This window comes from Dendrobates tinctorius, unplaced genomic scaffold, assembly GCF_039654945.1.
Source record: "Dendrobates tinctorius isolate UK_male_01 unplaced genomic scaffold, ASM3965494v1 ptg000501l, whole genome shotgun sequence".
Lineage (NCBI taxonomy): Eukaryota > Metazoa > Chordata > Amphibia > Anura > Dendrobatidae > Dendrobates > Dendrobates tinctorius.
The window spans coordinates 175,779-194,766 of NW_027362160.1; the positions used below are offsets into that span (position 1 = coordinate 175,779).

At 51.9% G+C, this 18,988-nt stretch overlaps 1 protein-coding gene across 2 annotated transcripts in view; it reads right to left on the reverse strand.

The window, feature by feature from the left end:
* Window positions 1-18,988, reverse strand: part of XPO5 (exportin 5) — a 43,681-nt gene that overhangs the window by 24,349 nt on the left and 344 nt on the right. For both annotated transcript variants that reach the window (XM_073564921.1, XM_073564920.1), the window contains exons 2-13: window positions 17,740-17,861; window positions 17,083-17,155; window positions 8,528-8,665; window positions 8,267-8,449; window positions 7,178-7,204; window positions 6,767-6,952; window positions 5,135-5,211; window positions 4,935-5,037; window positions 706-789; window positions 516-641; window positions 353-443; window positions 72-200 (exon numbers count right to left, since the gene is read on the reverse strand). In XM_073564921.1, coding sequence (XP_073421022.1) covers window positions 72-200; window positions 353-443; window positions 516-641; window positions 706-789; window positions 4,935-5,037; window positions 5,135-5,211; window positions 6,767-6,952; window positions 7,178-7,204; window positions 8,267-8,449; window positions 8,528-8,665; window positions 17,083-17,155; window positions 17,740-17,861 — 1,339 coding nt within the window. The remainder of the gene's footprint in view (window positions 1-71; window positions 201-352; window positions 444-515; window positions 642-705; window positions 790-4,934; window positions 5,038-5,134; window positions 5,212-6,766; window positions 6,953-7,177; window positions 7,205-8,266; window positions 8,450-8,527; window positions 8,666-17,082; window positions 17,156-17,739; window positions 17,862-18,988) is intronic.

Here is an 18,988-nt window from a genome sequence, read left to right on the forward strand (position 1 = left end):
AAGGACCAGTGATGTCAGGACCGTCAGCGCCAGAGCGGATGACACGTACACAGAGCGATGACATCACATACAACAATTCAGCCCGGGATCCACGGCAGCCGACAGCTGGAACTGCAGCCATTCCTCCGCCATGCGGAAGCCACTTGTGGGGTCCAGACGGCAGGCGGCCCGAATCACGTCCCCCAACGTGGCCTTAAAAGCTGCCGGAGAGAAGAGGAAACGTGACATAAGGCGGAAGACTCCTCTACCTCTCCCAACTGGGACCAAAGCCTCTGACCATGCCGGCCTCCTCAACTACCTCAGAAGACACCGCGGACCCCCTAATATCCCACAGCGACCCCACTTTTCTTACTGGTGAAGAAGTTGTTGAAGTCATCGTCACTATCGCAGTCAAGGCGGGAGTATTCACAGCTGGGGCTGTCATTCTTGGATGGGAAGCCCACCTGGAGATACAGGGGCAGACGGAGGTAATGGGGGACCAGAGGAGCACGTGGCCGTTACTCGCCTGTACTCACCTTCACTATGTTATCCATGGATATTCGGAGGAACTCTGGGACCACCGCCATCAAAACCACGTCCTTGGAGAGAACCTCATTTCTGAAGAGAGAACCCCACGTCATCAGGGTTGACGATCTGAGGAACTGAAGGGAAGCAGGGATTAGACAGGTGGGGGGGGGGCTGCCACGATAACCCACTGGCACTTACCTGGCTGGGGTGCACCGTAAACTCTCGCAGGGAGCTCAGATATTTACCGAACGTCTCTGGGATCTTCACGCTGATATCTGGGGACTGAGGCAGAAAAAGAAGGCAAAAAGTGAGCGGGGGGAACCGCGAGCCGAGGGGGGGAGACCGCGAGCCGGTGAAAACAAAAATGAGGCAGGCAAAGAGTGAGCAGCAAATGAGAAGCGAGCCGGGCGAGTGTGACGACTCAGCATTTCATCCTAATTAACCAGGCGTCTAAGCGGAGCGATCCAGGAGAGATACATTTATCTACATGGTGACTTTTCAATTTGTTTGTTTCTCTCAGGTTGGTCAAGAAGACACAGACTTTTGCTGATGAACGCCTGTGATACTGATGTAACATATTGTGCTGTTATCCTGGATGAGAAAGTAACAAGGAAAAGCAGGTCTAGAACGAGGTCAAAATATCATTAATCAACAAGTATAAATACAGCATGAAGCGACCAAGTAGACTGGATAGAAGGGACAGTCAGTACCAATAAACTGAAGGGGGGACGACCAAAAAATCCCAGGATAATAGTAAATAGGACAATCTTTATTAAATATACATACTGGTAACATTTGGAGAAGAAAAATGTTTTATATATTAAAACCATGAACAAGGACGCTCACTGGAATATAAAATACTACAAGGACGCACAATATTTAGATATAGACCTAATATGATAAATATAAAAATATGAGAAAAATATATTAAAAAAAAGTGCAGTGCACAAAAAATAAATTATAGCGCAAAATTAAGATACTGCCACATAGTGTAGCAAAGTAATATACTGCGCAACTGTATAATCACCAAGGCAAATAAAGTGCTAACATTATAGAATAAAAATAGTATTATAAAGTGCAGAGTGCAATATATATCCATACTGGGAGCCTAAGTCGCTCCTTCAAATGTAATGACAAGAAGCAATGGACAAAATAGATATATCATAAAGGCAAAGGCTTACATAGAAACTGGCTCCTCAATCCACGTGGCATCCACCCCGACGCGCGTTTCGGCTTTTGCGCCTTCGTCAGAGGGTGACATATCTATTTTTTATGATATATCCATTTTGTCCATTGCTTCTATATTGGCACAAGCATTATTTCCTGTATATACACATTTTACAAATATCTTGGCATATAAATGGTGGTGACTTATTTTATTTAGTCATTACATTTGAAGGAGCGACTTATGCGCTAAGGCTCCCAGTATGGATATATATTGCACTCTGCACTATATAATACTATTTTTATTCTATAATGTTAGCACTTTATTTGCCTTGGTGATTATTCAGTTGCACAGTATATTACTTTGCTATACTATGTGGCAGTATCTTAATTTTGCACTATAATTTATTTTTGTGCACTGCACTTTAATATATTTTTCTCATATTTTTATATTTTCTTTATCATATTAGGTCTATATCTAAATATTGTGTGTATATATTATTGGCTTCCTTGTATTTTATATTCCAGTGAGCGTCCTTGTTCATGTTTTTAATATACATAAAACATTTTCTTATCCAAATGTTACCAGTTACCAGTATGTATATTTAATAAAGTTTATACTATTTACTATTATATTGGGATTTTTTGGTCGTTTTTTTCTTCACTCCACCCCATTATCCTGGATGATACAGATGAAGGATAATTGAACAATGATGTTTGCTGATATGTTGATTACACAATTTCCAGGCCAACTGGTTTGTTAACTTGCGAAACAGATGAGGAAAAACTATACAAATAGATTAAATAACTGAACAATGCGAGATGATCTCATCACCTTTCTTCCCCTTTACCTGTGAATACTGGCTTGAAAGACAACAGCTATGTGACATATATAGATTCATCAAGAGATCCAAAGACTCTTTACAAGACAGCAGCCAAGAGATCATGGCTCCATGACGAGGGACACATTTGACATTCTACATGATGTCAGCTTAGGGGACCACAGCCCCGGCTGTAAGAGCTCAGATCTGCTCCATTAACCATCAATGAACTGTTGATACACTTGGGGTAGTCAGGATTTGGACCCACCGGTCACCTGATCCGCATGGAGATGTTCGGAGAAACCAGGTTGTGACTGGTGATGAGCGAATTTGTAAAAAAAAAGCAAAATCGACAAATTTGGCACATTCAGATTCATGATTGGAAACCAGCAAAATTTTTTATAAAATTAGAAAAAAAAAAAAAAAAAAAAAATCGGTAACATTCAGTAAAAAGTGCAGGAAAATATCGGCATTACCACTAAAGTATTCTCAGCACTTTAGCTGTGATAATGGTGGTGTATGATGAGTGTTTGGCACATGTATGATGAGGCGAGGGGGTTTGCAGAGCTCAGAGGTGCGGCGCTCTTGTAAACTGTAATTTTTTCCCCTAACTTTATGAGCGCACATTGTGGCTAGCCAATCAGGGCGCAGGAAACACAATGTCCTGACACAACGGCTTGTGTCATTGGCTGCTGAAATCACATGTCCCCCTCCATATAAAGAGCGGATGTAGTGGAAATATGTATTTGTAGGCGATGTATGGCCGGCAGTTAACTATCATCTGTCCTTAGGCTGCAGGTCTCACAAACGAGACAACATATGCTATCCTGAGAAAAGGCAGTCTTCCTGGTCTCAGACCCCCAGGGGTCCTACTGTGAAGTACAGGATTCAGTTGTACGGGACATCTTGTTCTCCGGGATCCATTTTTGTGCTTGCGACGCCATTTTGTTGTTTACGAGTTAAATTTTCTAACTTAACTAGATGAAAGTTCATGGTTGTTATGAAACCAGACTGTTCCAGCTTGTACAAGATATGAGACCCTGAAGAATGTGATATTGTTCCATTTTCTACGTCACGCAGCTAGGGACATATTCCGATTTTCTTGCAATACTATTGGCTTATAAAGTGAAATTATGCTATTGGTAGTTGAGAACTTTGCATAATTAGGCAAAATATTATAAAAGAAGTGACTAAAATAAAGGGGGTTGGTGATCTGCCTGGATCCTCCCGTACAGAGACCCCCGTCTCCGTGTGGTTATTCCCAGATGCTAGCAACGCCCTATGAACTAATTTGGAAATCACTGGATCAACCGTGAAGGGTTAATTTAGCCCTCCCTCAACACTTCCTATGAAACGCACAGAACTGAAAACATTTCACACCTCTGATGCCTTGAGGGCCGATACCAAATGGGATCTGTTTGTAACCTGACAATTTCTATTTACTATGGGAAAGAAAAGCTACGACTAGAACCTTTGAAAAAATAATGTATTCATTGGTAAAGTAGCCGTAGTCCAGTCACAAACCAGCAATTAGAATATTAACCTGAGAGGCTGGTCTAGAAATCTGATCTCCAGGCTAAATCTATAAATTAGGCCTTTACACAAAGAAAGCTGTTCACAGACTGAGGGACAGCCAAGCTGGTGTGAGCCATTCCATATTCATTCCCCCTCTGGGAGCAGAATACCAGACTGCAAGGTTTGGATATTTCTGTAAGTTTTCTCCCTTTTATTTTATAACTGTTTTGCATATTTGTCACTTTTTATTTCCATATTTTATATCCTTTTATTGTGAGCTCTGCACCTTTCCTATTAAAGCTTAAAACTTTAATAAGTCTGAGCCTTGTTGCTGTAAAGAATCCACAGCCTTAGAGTGTGCGCTCCTGGTGATTGGCGCATAGTAGTAGTAGTATTTCCGGGACTCGTCGCCCGTGTGTTCGGTGAGTGGTGGCAGCGTGTATGAGCGGGGTGCGTGGTCTGTGTCGGGGTGTGATTTATGGTCCCACTGCAGCATAGGACAGAGGGTGAATGCTGGATGGAGTGACAGGAGATGGATTAACCCTTGCAGGCACAACCCCAAGTCACGTGCTGAGAAGCGGGTATGTGACATGAACATTGAAATATTCTGTCATCTCTAGTGGTGACCCTACGGTCACCTGGCCTTGTATAAATGGACTGTGCTCTTCCTACGCTGTCGTTACCTCCTCTCGGTGCGTGCCACAGGTGGGGTAGTCGGCCCTGGAAACTCTGAAGTCACAACTGCCATAATCCCGGCGAGCCAGTGGTGGTGAGACTCTGTAATTTGCACCATCTTGTGGTATTATGCTGGGGCTGTTCTATGTGTTAGCTGCCAGTTTTGTGGTTAGCGAGGCGAATGCGAAAAGAGCGCGGGGGCGAAACGAGAGGGGAATGCGAGCAGCTGAAATGTGAGCGGGCGATCCTTACCACAATAAGAGTGCACAGCTGACTGCCCAGGGCGCACAGCACTTGACAAAGCCGCTTCAGGAAGACATAGCGCTTCTCCTGGAGACCCCCACTGTGAGCCTTCCTAGAAGAAGCAAACCCACACAGAAGAGCAAAGGTGGTGGCTCAGCAAAGAAGGACCGGGACAGGGCTGTGTGATACCGCAAGAGGCTTATACTTACTGAGCAGCACTCATGATGCAACTCATGGGGTTATCTGCAAACAGGACTAGAAGAGGCACCCGATCCTCCATCTTCCCCTGAGTGCACAAAACAGAATACATCCTGGATTATACCCCAGAGCTGCACTCACTATTCTGCTGGTGCAGTCACTGTGTACATACATTACATTACTGATCCCGAGTTACATCCTGTATTATACTCCAGAGCTGCACTCACTATTCTGCTGGTACAGTCACTGTGTACATACATTACATTACTGATCCGGAGTTACATCCTGTATTATACTCCAGAGCTGCACTCACTATTCTGCTGGTACAGTCACTGTGTACATACATTACAATACTGATCCTGAGTTACATCCTGTATTATACCCCAGAGCTGCGCTCACTATTCTGCTGGTGCAGTCACTGTGTACATACATTACATTACTGATCCCAAGTTACATCCTGTATTATACTCCAGAGCTGCACTCACTATTCTGCTGGTGCAGTCACTGTGTACATACATTACATTACTGATCCCGAGTTACATTCTGTATTATACTCCAGAGCTGCACTCACTATTCTGCTGGTGCAGTCACTGTGTACATACATTACATTACTGATCCCGAGTTACATCCTGTATTATACCCCAGAGCTGCACTCACTATTCTGCTGGTGCAGTCACTGTGTACATACATTACATTACTGATCCCGAGTTACATCCTGTATTATACTCCAGAGCTGCACTCACTATTCTGCTGGTGCAGTCACTGTGTACATACATTACATTACTGATCCTGAGTTACATCCTGTATTATACCCCAGAGCTGCGCTCACTATTCTGCTGGTGCAGTCACTGTGTCCATACATTACATTACTGATCCTGAGTTACATCCTGTATTATACTCCAGAGCTGCACTCACTATTCTGCTGGTGTAGTCACTGTGTACATACATTACATTACTGATCCTGAGTTACGTCCTGTATTATACTCCAGAGCTGCACTCCCTATTCTGCTGGTGCAGTCACTGTGTACATACATTACTGATCCCGAGTTACATCCTGGATTATACCCCAGAGCTGCACTCACTATTCTGCTGGTGCAGTCACTGTGTACATACATTACTGATCCTGAGTTACATCCTGTATTATACTCCAGAGCTGCACTCACTATTCTGCTGGTACAGTCACTGTGTACATACATTACTGATCCTGAGTTACATCCTGTATTATACCCCAGAGCTGCACTCACTATTCTGCTGGTGCAGTCACTGTGTACATACATTACTGATCCTGAGTTACATCCTGTATTAGACTCCAGAGCTGCACTCCCTATTCTGCTGGTGCAGTCACTGTGTACATACATTACATTACTGATCCTGAGTTACCTCCTGTATTATACCCCAGAGCTGCACTCACTATTCTGCTGGTGCAGTCACTGTGTACATACATTACTGATCCCGAGTTACATCCTGTATTATACTCCAGAGCTGCACTCACTATTCTGCTGGCTTCAGTGCTGACATCTCAACTTTCCTTTGGTGATATTATGTAGGTGAAGTTAAGCTGACCATTTGTGAAAAGCTTTCAATAAAAAGCAGAACTGTGAGCTCAGCTGTGGAGCGTAACGCAGTCACGTCTTGGTCCTCACCTTCCTGCTGACTGCGATGAGCAGACACTCTGCCGCCTCCACCTGCAGCTCCTCGTCCTCCAGCAGGAGGCACAGCATCTGCAGCAGTTTGCAGTCGTCAGCGGTGATGTGACTGATGGACACCCAGTCGATGTACCCGGCCAGCATGTTCAGAGCCGCCAGCGCCACGCGGCAGAGACCCCGGCACTGAGGGGCGAAACACAGGCAGTGAGTGTGGAGCAGGCGACACGGCGGACACCGTCAGCCCCGTGCGTCAAGTCCTCCGCTGCCATCAGTACATCGGTCACAATAGTACAGAGGGGCCGAGCCCCCCGCACACGGAGACCCCCAACATCCACATTACAGCACGGGTGTGGGGGAGGGTGCGCAACCTCCGCCGGGCCCCTCCAGCACCAGTCACAGGGGCCTCACCTCATCCTCCCGAGCCGGGTCAGCCTTCTGCAGAAATGAAAACACAACAGTGAATGCCGAGAGCGCAGGCCACACGCAGAGCGCGCGCCTCGGCCCCACAGCCCCACACAGAGCGCGCGCGCGCCTCGGCCCCACGCAGAGCGCGCGCGCGCCTCGGCCCCACGCAGAGCGCGCGCGCGCGCCTCGACCCCACAGCCACACGCAGAGCGCGCGCGCCACAGCCACACGCAGAGCGCGCGCGCCACAGCCACACGCAGAGCGCGCGCGCCACAGCCACACGCAGAGCGCGCGCGCCACAGCCACACGCAGAGCGCGCGCGCCACAGCCACACGCAGAGCGCGCGCGCCACAGCCACACGCAGAGCGCGCGCGCCACAGCCACACGCAGAGCGCGCGCGCCTCGACCCCACAGCCACACGCAGAGCACGCGCGCCTCGACCCCACAGCCACACGCAGAGCACGCGCGCCTCGACCCCACAGCCACACGCAGAGCGCGCGCCTCGACCCCACAGCCACACGCAGAGCGCGCGCCTCGACCCCACAGCCACACGCAGAGCGCGCGCCTCGACCCCACAGCCACACGCAGAGCGCGCGCCTCGACCCCACAGCCACACGCAGAGCGCGCGCCTCGACCCCACAGCCACACGCAGAGCGCGCGCGCGCCTCGACCCCACAGCCACACGCAGAGCGCGCGCCTCGACCCCACAGCCACACGCAGAGCGCGCGCCTCGACCCCACAGCCACACGCAGAGCGCGCGCCTCGACCCCACAGCCACACGCAGAGCGCGCGCCTCGACCCCACAGCCACACGCAGAGCGCGCGCCTCGACCCCACAGCCACACGCAGAGCGCGCGCGCCTCGACCCCACAGCCACACGCAGAGCGCGCGCGCCTCGACCCCACAGCCACACGCAGAGCGCGCGCGCCTCGACCCCACAGCCACACGCAGAGCGCGCGCGCCTCGACCCCACAGCCACACGCAGAGCGCGCGCGCCTCGACCCCACAGCCACACGCAGAGCGCGCGCGCCTCGACCCCACAGCCACACGCAGAGCGCACGCCTCGGCCCCACACAGAGAGCATCAAACTTACCAGCTGTCGGAACTGATGGACCCCGTCCCCCAAAATGCTCAGCATGAAGGTGAAGAGCTGCTCCATGTTCTGAGTCATGGTGGTCTGGATGTCCCGGCGGCGCTGAGGGGGAAGAGACTGAAAAGTGACCACGTCCTCCGCCAACCGCAGCAGAATGAACATCACCAGCTCCGTCTGCACCGCCTGCGAAGTGGGCAAAGAGGTCAACCCCCAATGTTACCAGCGCTTCCACCCCCCGGCCAGATATGAGGAGCCCCATACCCCATTCTGGATGAGCCCCTCCAGCTCGGTCAGCATGTTCGGCCAGTGCTGAGGCCACTCTCGCTTCACCATCTCCACCACGATCCGCGCCAGCACGTCCTTAATGTGCCCCTCCTCCTCCAGGATGGGACGGAGCCCCTGTAACAACACACCATGATGAGGCGCCAGAGGTGCGCAAGCCCCACCCCCCGGTGGAACCGAGCGCTGCAGAAGCCCCACCCCCCGGTGGAACCGAGCGCTGCAGAAGCCCCACCCCCCGGTGGAACCGAGCGCTGCAGAAGCCCCACCCCCCGGTGGAACCGAGCGCTGCAGAAGCCCCACCCCCCGGTGGAACCGAGCGCTGCAGAAGCCCCACCCCCCGGTGGAACCGAGCGCTGCAGAAGCCCCACCCCGCCCGCGGGGGAACAGAGCGCTGCACAAGCCCCTCCCCCGGGTGGAACAGAGCGCTGTGGAAGCCCCGCCCCCCGGGTGGAACGGAGAGCTGCGGAAGCCCCTCCCCGTCCCCCCCGGGGAACCAACAGACTACTCACAGCTGGGGATTTGCTACAATTTTATCTGCTCTGAATAATTCTCCTCCCAGACACACTATAACAACTCCTCAGCTGTGCAAGCACAACCAATTCTCCAATCAATGACAGCAACAAGATGTAAAGTGCTACAAATCGTGAGTAAAGGATTAAGTTCTATGGCTTCCGCCCCCTACATTCGACTGAAACTGCACTCAAAGTGACCAATGACCTTCTGACGGCAAAACGTAACGGTGACCACTCTCTGCTCATTCTTCTCGACCTATCCGTAGCTTTCGATACTGTTGACCACCATCTCCTACTCTCTAGGCTCCAGTCACTAGGCATTAAGGACACTGCTCTCTCCTGGTTCTCTTCCTATCTCTCTGACCGCTCCTTCAGTGTTTTGTTTTCTGGCTCCACTTCATCTCCTCTTCCTCTCACTGTCGGGGTACCTCAGGGCTCAGTCCTTGGCCCCCTTCTCTTCTCTCTCTACACGGCCCCAATTGGACAGACCATCAGCAGATTTGGCTTTCAGTACCATCTTTATGCTGATGACACAGCTATATACGTCATTCCCCGACCTTAACCCTCGCTGTACTACAGAACGCCACTGACTGTCTGTCCACAGTCTCCAACATCATGTCCGCTCTCTATCTGAAACTCAACCTCTCCAAAACTGAACTTCTTCAGCTCCTGCCGTCTACTAACCTCCCTAAATCTGACATTTCCCTCTCCGTGGGTGGCACCATAATAGCACCCCGGCAGCAGGCGCGCTGTCTGGGCGTTATATTTGACACCAATCTCTCCTTCACATCCCATATACAATCCCTTGCCCGCTCTTGCCGCTTACACCTAAAGAACATCTCTAGAATCCGCCCTTTTCTCACCATGGAAACAAAACTCCTCACTGTCGCCCTGATCCACTCCCGCCTGGACTACTGCAACGCTCTATTACTCTGCCTCCCCGTTACTCGACTTTCCCCTCTCCAGTCCATACTTAATGCAGCAGCCAGGGTCATCCATCTAGCTAATCGGTACTCGGACGCGTCCGCTCTTCGCCAGTCCTTACCCTGGCTGCCCATTCATTATAGGATCCAATTCAAAGTACTTGTTCTCACCCACAAAGCTCTCCACAGTGCGGCACCCCCCTACATCTCCTCTCTCATTTCTATCAGCCTAGCCGACCACTGCGCTCTTCAAACGACTTTCGACTAACCTCCACACTAATCCGCACCTCCCACTCCCGACTCCAAGACTTCTCCCGCGCTGCTCCAATCCCCTGGAATGCTCTACCCCAAGAAATCAGGACTAACCACAATTTGCAAAGTTTTAGGCGCTCCCTCAAAACACATTTGTTCAGAGCGGCCGATCACATTCACTAATCACAGTCATTCTATGTGTAAGTGTGCGTGCGTAGCCCATTCACTGTCTCCATCCATCCCTCACTCCCTCAGTATGGCTGGACCATCATTGTACATACACCATTGTACATACACCCGTCCTCTGTATCTCCCCCTCCTCACTGTAGAGTGTAAGCTCTCACCAGCAGGGGCGGCTGATTGTGCTTTAATTGTTGTATTGTTGACGTTGTTCCTTAGAACTTGTGTTTTGAAACTGTTAAAGAGAAGGTGCCGTGTTTTTTCATAATTTAATGTAAAAAAGAAAATAGTATAAAAAGATATTGTCCCCTAAGCTTGACTCAGTGGTGAGTATGGTTTGTTTTTTTTCTGTAGTAATGCAGCCACTGGGGGCTGCCATCTTACCTCTCTGGCTGCTGAACGACACTTTCCATGCTCATTTACGGCAGTCCCTGGACATAAGAGACAACAGTCGGCTCCCGATCTGTATCATTGCAGCAGCACCAGGAGTGACCTGGGCAGCTCAATCACAGCTGTAGGAGTGGCCAGGTGCCATCTTATTAGAGCCCAGTGCTTTCCAGTTACACTCTGATGCAAGCCCTGGACGCTGCACTGTTCCAGCATAACGGCTTGGATGTTGACTCTGCACATACCAGCTGCAGGAGAGGAACCAGGACGAGCTGCTGGAGACCGAGCTGCTCTTTCCAAAACACCCGACCAGCTGCAGCCCCTGCAAAACAGAGGAGCTGCTCCCTGCTGTTTCAAAACACTTGGCAATCTGCTGGACATCTAATCCTCTCCTGTGTGATACTGACTGCTGAGCTGTGTATCTAATCCTCTCCTGTGTGATACTGACTGCTGAGCGTGTATCTAATCCTCTCCTGTGTGATACTGACTGCTGAGCCGTGTATCTAATCCTCTCCTGTGTGATACTGACTGCTGAGCCGTGTATCTAATCCTCTCCTGTGTGATACTGACTGCCGAGCCGTGTATCTAATCCTCTCCTGTGTGATACTGACTGCTGAGCCGTGTATCTAATCCTCTCCTGTGTGATACTGACTGCTGAGCCGTGTATCTAATCCTCTCCTGTGTGATACTGACTGCTGAGCTGTGTATCTAATCCTCTCCTGTGTGATACTGACTGCTGAGCTGTGTATCTAATCCTCTCCTGTGTGATACTGACTGCTGAGCTGTGTATCTAATCCTCTCCTGTGTGATATTGACTGCTGAGCTGTGTATCTAATCCTCTCCTGTGTGATACTGACTGCTGAGCATGTATCTAATCCTAACCTGTGTGATACTGACTGCTGAGCTGTGTATCTAATCCTCTCCTGTGTGATACTGTCTGCTGGACATCTAATCCTCTCCTGTGATACTGACTGCTGAGCGTGTATCTAATCCTCTCCTGTGTGATACTGTCTGCTGAGCCGTGTATCTAATCCTAACCTGTGTGATACTGACAGCTGAGCCGTGTATCTAATCCTATCCTGTGATACTGACTGCTGAGCATGTATCTAATCCTATCCTGTGTGATACTGACTGCTGAGCCGTGTATCTAATCCTGTCCTGTGTGATACTGACTGCTGAGCCGTGTATCTAATCCTCTCCTGTGTGATACTGACTGCTGAGCCGTGTATCTAATCCTATCCTGTGTGATACTGTCTGCTGAGCCGTGTATCTAATCCTCCTATGTGATACTGACTGCTGAGCCGTGTATCTATTCCTATCCTGTGTGATACTGACTGCTGAACCGTGTATCTAATCCTATCCTGTGTGATACTGACAGCTGAGCCGTGTATCTAATCCTATCCTGTGTCATGCTGACTGCTGAGCCGTGTATCTAATCCTATCCTGTGTGATACTGACTGCTGAGCCGTGTATCTAATCCTATCCTGTGTGATACTGACTGCTGAGCCGTGTATCTAATCCTCTCCTGTGTGATACTGTCTGCTGAGCCGTGTATCTAATCCTCTCCTGTGTGATACTGACTGCTGAGCCGTGTATCTAATCCTCTCCTGTGTGATACTGTCTTCTGAGCCGTGTATCTAATCCTCTCCTGTGTGATACTGTCTGCTGAGCCGTGTATCTAATCCTCTCCTGTGTGATACTGACTGCTGAGCCATGTATCTAATCCTCTCCTGTGACACTGACTGCTGAGCCGTGTATCTAGTCCTATCATGTGTGATACTGACTGCTGAGCCGTGTATCTAATCCTCTCCTGTGTGATACTGACTGCTGAGCTGTGTATCTAATCCTCTCCTGTGTGATACTGTCTGCTGAGCGCGTATCTAATCCTCCCGTGTGATACTGACTGAGCCGTGTATCTAATCCTATCCTGTGTGATACTGTCTGCTGAGCCGTGTATCTAATCCTCCTATGTGATACTGACTGCTGAGCCGTGTATCTAATCCTCCTATGTGATACTGACTGCTGAGCCGTGTATCTAATCCTCCTATGTGATACTGACTGCTGAGCTGTGTATCTAATCCTATCCTGTGTGATACTGTCTGCTGAGCCGTGTATCTAATCCTATCCTGTGTGATACTGTCTGCTGAGCCGTGTATCTAATCCTCCTATGTGATACTGACTGCTGAGCCGTGTATCTAATCCTCCTATGTGATACTGACTGCTGAGCCGTGTATCTAATCCAATCCTGTGTGATACTGACTGCTGAGCCGTGTATCTAATCCTATCCTGTGTGATACTGACTGCTGAGCCGTGTATCTAATCCTATCCTGAGTGATACTGACTGCTGAGCCGTGTATCTAATCCTCTCCTGTGTGATACTGACTGCTGAGCCGTGTATCTAATCCTCTCCTGTGTGATACTGACTGCTGAGCCGTGTATCTAATCCTCTCCTGTGATACTGACTGCTGAGCCGTGTATCTAATCCTATCCTGTGTGATACTGTCTGCTGAGCCGTGTATCTAATCCAATCCTGTGTGATACTGACTGCTGAGCCGTCTATCTAATCCTATCCTGTGTGATACTGACTGCTGAGCCGTCTATCTAATCCTATCCTGTGTGATACTGCTCTCCTGAAATACTCTGTGCTGCTGTCACTCTGCTGGTTTTATGTGTAATCTACATGGTGGTATTGTGTATGATCTATATGGCGGCATTATGTGTGAAGTATATGGCGGTATTATGTGAGAACACTATGGCAGTATTATCTGCTAAAAGGGGACCCATTCTGGGGCGGTTCTGGCTGAGCACCTGCACACGGATCAGGGGTAATAGGTGCAGTCGGGGAGGACTGGTGAGGCTGCTGAAGAGAGGGGCCTCATTTTTAATGTTACTGAATGGCTACATTTCCCCCATCCTGCTTCCCAGCGTCACCCCGGACTGCGCCTGTCGCCTCGCTGTCACACATCGCCAGGACAGGATCTGAGGAGGGGAATGGGGTCTTTGCATGCAAAGTCTGGATCAGAACAGACCATCAATCAGCAGAAATGTTTCCTGAATTACTGTGCTGCCTGCCATCCTCGGTGACCGAAGACCCCATTCCTCTCCTCAGATCCCGTCCTGGCGATGTGTGAAAGCGAGGTGACAGGGGCCTGATATATGGGGGAGGAGCAGAGTGACAGCAGCACAGAGTATTTCAGGAGAGCAGTGCGCTGGTCTATGGGGGGCACAGAGGGAGATATATGGGGAGGAGCAGAGTGACAGCAGCACAGAGTATTTCAGGAGAGCAGTGCGCTGGTCTATGGGGGGCACAGAGGGAGATATATGGGGAGGAGCAGGGTGACAGCAGCACAGAGTATTTCAGGAGAGCAGTGTGCTGGTCTATGGGGGGCACAGAGGGAGATATATGGGGAGGAGCAGGGTGACAGCAGCACAGAGTATTTCAGGAGAGCAGTGCGCTGGTCTATGGGGGGCACAGAGGGAGATATATGGTGGAAGGAGCAGAGTGACAGCAGCACAGAGTATTTCAGGAGAGCAGTGTGCTGGTCTATGGGGGGCACAGAGGGAGATATATGGGGGAGGAGCAGGGAGACAGCAGCACAGAGTATTTCAGGAGAGCAGTGTGCTGGTCTATGGGGGGCGTAGAGGGAGATATATGGGGAGGAGCAGGGTGACAGCAGCACAGAGTATTTCATGAGAGCAGTGTGCTGGTCTATGGGGGGGTCACAGAGGGAGATATATGGGGAGGAGCAGGGTGACAGCAGCACAGAGTATTTCATGAGAGCAGTGTGCTGGTCTATGGGGGGCACAGAGGGAGATATATGGGGGAGGAGCAGGGAGACAGCAGCACAGAGTATTTCAGGAGAGCAGTGCGCTGGTCTATGGGGGGTGTAGAGGGAGATATATGGGGGAGGAGCAGGGAGACAGCAGCACAGAGTATTTCAGGAGAGCAGTGCACTGGTCTATGGGGGGCACAGAGGGAGATATATGGGGAGGAGCAGGGTGACAGCAGCACAGAGTATTTCAGGAGAGCAGTGTGCTGGTCTATGAGAGTCACAGAGGGAGATATATGGGGGAGGAGCAGGGTGACAGCAGCACAGAGTATTTCAGGAGAGCAGTGTGCTGGTCTATGGGGGGGTCACAGAGGGAGATATATGGGGGAGCAGGGAGACAGCAGCACAGAGTATTTCAGGAGAGCAGTGCGCTGGTCTATGGGGGGCACAGAGGGAGATATATGGGGGAGGAGCAGGGAGACAGCAGCACAGAGTATTTCAGGAGAGCAGTGTGCTTGTCTATGGGGGGCGTAGAGGGAGATATATGGGGAGGAGCAGAGTGACAGCAGCACAGTATTTCAGGAGAGCAGTGCGCTGGTCTATGGGGGGCACAGAGGGAGATATATGGGGGAGGAGCAGGGAGACAGCAGCACAGAGTATTTCAGGAGAGCAGTGTGCTGGTCTATGGGGGGCACAGAGGGAGATATATGGGGAGGAGCAGGGTGACAGCAGCACAGAGTATTTCAGGAGAGCAGTGTGCTGGTCTATGGGGGTCACAGAGGGAGATATATGGGGAGGAGCAGGGTGACAGCAGCACAGAGTATTTCAGGAGAGCAGTGCGCTGGTCTATGGGGGTCACAGAGGGAGATATATGGGGAGGAGCAGAGTGACAGCAGCACAGAGTATTTCAGGAGAGCAGTGTGCTGGTCTATGGGGGTCACAGAGGGAGATATATGGGGAGGAGCAGAGTGATAGCAGCACAGAGTATTTCAGGAGAGCAGTGTGCTGGTCTATGGGGGTCACAGAGGGAGATATATGGGGAGGAGCAGGGTGACAGCAGCACAGAGTATTTCAGGAGAGCAGTGTGCTGGTCTATGGGGGGCACAGAGGGAGATATATGGGGAGGAGCAGGGAGACAGCAGCACAGAGTATTTCAGGAGAGCAGTGTGCTGGTCTATGGGGGGCACAGAGGGAGATATATGGGGGAGGAGCAGGGAGACAGCAGCACAGAGTATTTCAGGAGAGCAGTGCGCTGGTCTATGGGGGGCGTAGAGGGAGATATATGGGAAGGAGCAGGGTGACAGCAGCACAGAGTATTTCAGGAGAGCAGTGCGCTGGTCTATGGGGGGCACAGAGGGAGATATATGGGGGAGGAGCAGGGTGACAGCAGCACAGAGTATTTCAGGAGAGCAGTGTACTGGTCTATGGGGGGCACAGAGGGAGATATATGGGGGAGGAGCAGGGAGACAGCAGCACAGAGTATTTCAGGAGAGCAGTGCGCTGGTCTATGGGGGGCGTAGAGGGAGATATATGGGAAGGAGCAGGGTGACAGCAGCACAGAGTATTTCAGGAGAGCAGTGCGCTGGTCTATGGGGGGCGTAGAGGGAGATATATGGGGGAGGAGCAGGGTGACAGCAGCACAGAGTATTTCAGGAGAGCAGTGTGCTGGTCTATGGGGGTCACAGAGGGAGATATATGGGGAGGAGCAGAGTGACAGCAGCACAGAGTATTTCAGGAAAGCAGTGTGCTGGTCTATGGGGGTCACAGAGGGAGATATATGGGGAGGAGCAGAGTGACAGCAGCACAGAGTATATCAGGAGAGCAGTGTGCTGGTCTTTGGGGGGCACTCTGTTCGGTGCCAGGGATTGTACATAGAGTGCTGTGTTTTATACACATGGATGGACCGTCTGCTTGTCTGCACCACAGAAATCCAGGAAACATTTCTGCTGATTGACGGCCTGTTCTGATCCAGACTTTACATGCAAAGACAGTCAGTAACTTTGCAGGCCCCATCAAAATGGCTGCTCACTGTGTTCCTAGATGTCATCCTCTCTTTTCCCTTAGCAAACACCCAGAAGGGGAGGAGAGGAGTGACATCACACCCATGTCAGCAGACTCCGCCCATATTTACTCCAGGGCAGTAATGTGAGCTAGTTGTACACTAGGTTTTTGTGTCAAATTTCAGTAGCTGCTCCCCCTAGTGTTAACAAGTGTAAATGACAAACTTTTTAAAATTATTTTTCATATTTTGCAAAATTAAAAACAAATGATAATATTTTTCAAGAAAATGTAAACATTAATTCTTTACATTTTTTCAATTGCTGAAAAAAATTTTTTTGGATGTCACCTTCCCTTTAAACTGTAAAGCGCTGCGATGTTGGCGCTATATAAAGATTATTATTATTATTATTATTATTATTATAAGAAGAACCTAAGAGCTGGGCCCCTGGCTACACAGTCAGGGGCCCGAGAAAAGATCGCTCCAGACCCTGCAGAATCCTGCCACTTACACCGGCAATCAGCCCCATCACACTGTCCTTCAGCATCAGCTTCTCCCCCCGCTCCATGTCATTCCAGCGAAACCTGCAAGGGCAAAGACATCAGCTGCTCTGGAGGTAACTGGAGGATAAGACACATAACAGCAGAATGGTGACTGGAGGATAAGACATGATGTGACAGCAGAATAGTGAGTGCAGCTCTGGAGGTGACTGGATGATAAGACACGTTGTAACAGCAGAATAGTGACTGCAGCTCTGGAGGTGACTGGAGGATAAGACACGATGCACTAGCAGAATAATGAGTGCAGCTCTGGAGGATGAGACATGTACTTGCAGAATAGTGACCGCAGCTCTGGAGGTGACTGGAGTACGTGTGTCTGCTGGGCTCCGGACATTATGTGTATGATAGTGTCAGGGGGCTCCGAGTTTCTCATGCGGTCGCCCAAGGGGGGTGCTGGGGGAGGGGCAGGGTTTCGATGAGTCAGTCATGGATGAAACCACAGAGCTCCGGCACATCTGCAGTCGCGATGCTCTGCCGCCCGTGTACACAGCTGACAGCTGTGCGGCCAAGACCTCGAGAGCATCACACGGGATCCCCCCACCAGAGGGAGAAGGCAGGGACCTCCTAGAGGTGCGAGCCGTCAGACGGACCCCCATCTCCCTCCTTACTTCACCACGTGCTCCAGAACCTGCAGGCCGAAGTGTCTGATGAGTGGAGGCTGCGACTTCTCCGCCAGCTGCAGCCCGCAGGGCACACACACCGGGCACGTCTCCTTGAAGCCTTCACAGAACTGCAGGACAGAAGGGGGAGAGTGAGGGGCCGACCAGACACACTGCCCCCCATCCACCGGGACACACGGGCCCCCCATCCACCGGGACACACGGGCCCCCCCATCCACCGGGACACACGGGCCCCCCCATCCACCGGGACACACGGGCCCCCCCATCCACCGGGACACACGGGCCCCCCCATCCACCGGGACACACGGGCCCCCCCATCCACCGGGACACACGGGCCCCCCCATCCACCGGGACACACGGGCCCCCCATCCACCGGGACACACGGGCCCCCCATCCACCGGGACACACGGGCCCCCCATCCACCGGGACACACGGGCCCCCCATCCACCGGGACACACGGGCCCCCCATCCACCGGGACACACGGGCCCCCCATCCACCGGGACACACGGGCCCCCCATCCACCGGGACACACGGGCCCCCCATCCACCGGGACACACGGGCCCCCCATCCACCGGGACACACGGGCCCCCATCCACCGGGACACACGGGCCCCCCATCCACCGGGACACACGGGCCCCCCATCCACCGGGACACACGGGCCCCCATCCACCGGGACACACGGGCCCCCATCCACCGGGACACACGGGCCCCCCATCCACCGGGACACACGGGCCCCCATCCACCGGGACACACGGGCCCCCCCATCCACCGGGACACACGGGCCCCCCCATCCACCGGGACACCGGACACACGGGCCCCCCATCCACCGGGACACACGGGCCCCCCCCTCCACCGGGACACACGGGCCCCCCATCCACCGGGACACACGGGCCCCCATCCACCGGGACACACGGGCCCCCCATCCACCGGGACACACGGGCCCCCCATCCACCGGGACACACGGGCCCCCCATCCACCGGGACACACGGGCCCCCCATCCACCGGGACACACGGGCCCCCCATCCACCGGGACACACGGGCCCCCCATCCACCGGGACACACGGGCCCCCATCCACCGGGACACACGGGCCCCCCCATCCACCGGGACACCGGACACACGGGCCCCCCATCCACCGGGACACACGGGCCCCCCCATCCACCGGGACACACGGGCCCCCCCATCCACCAGATAGGTGGACCATATCCTCCGCCATCTCCCCCCCGTATCCTCCCCCT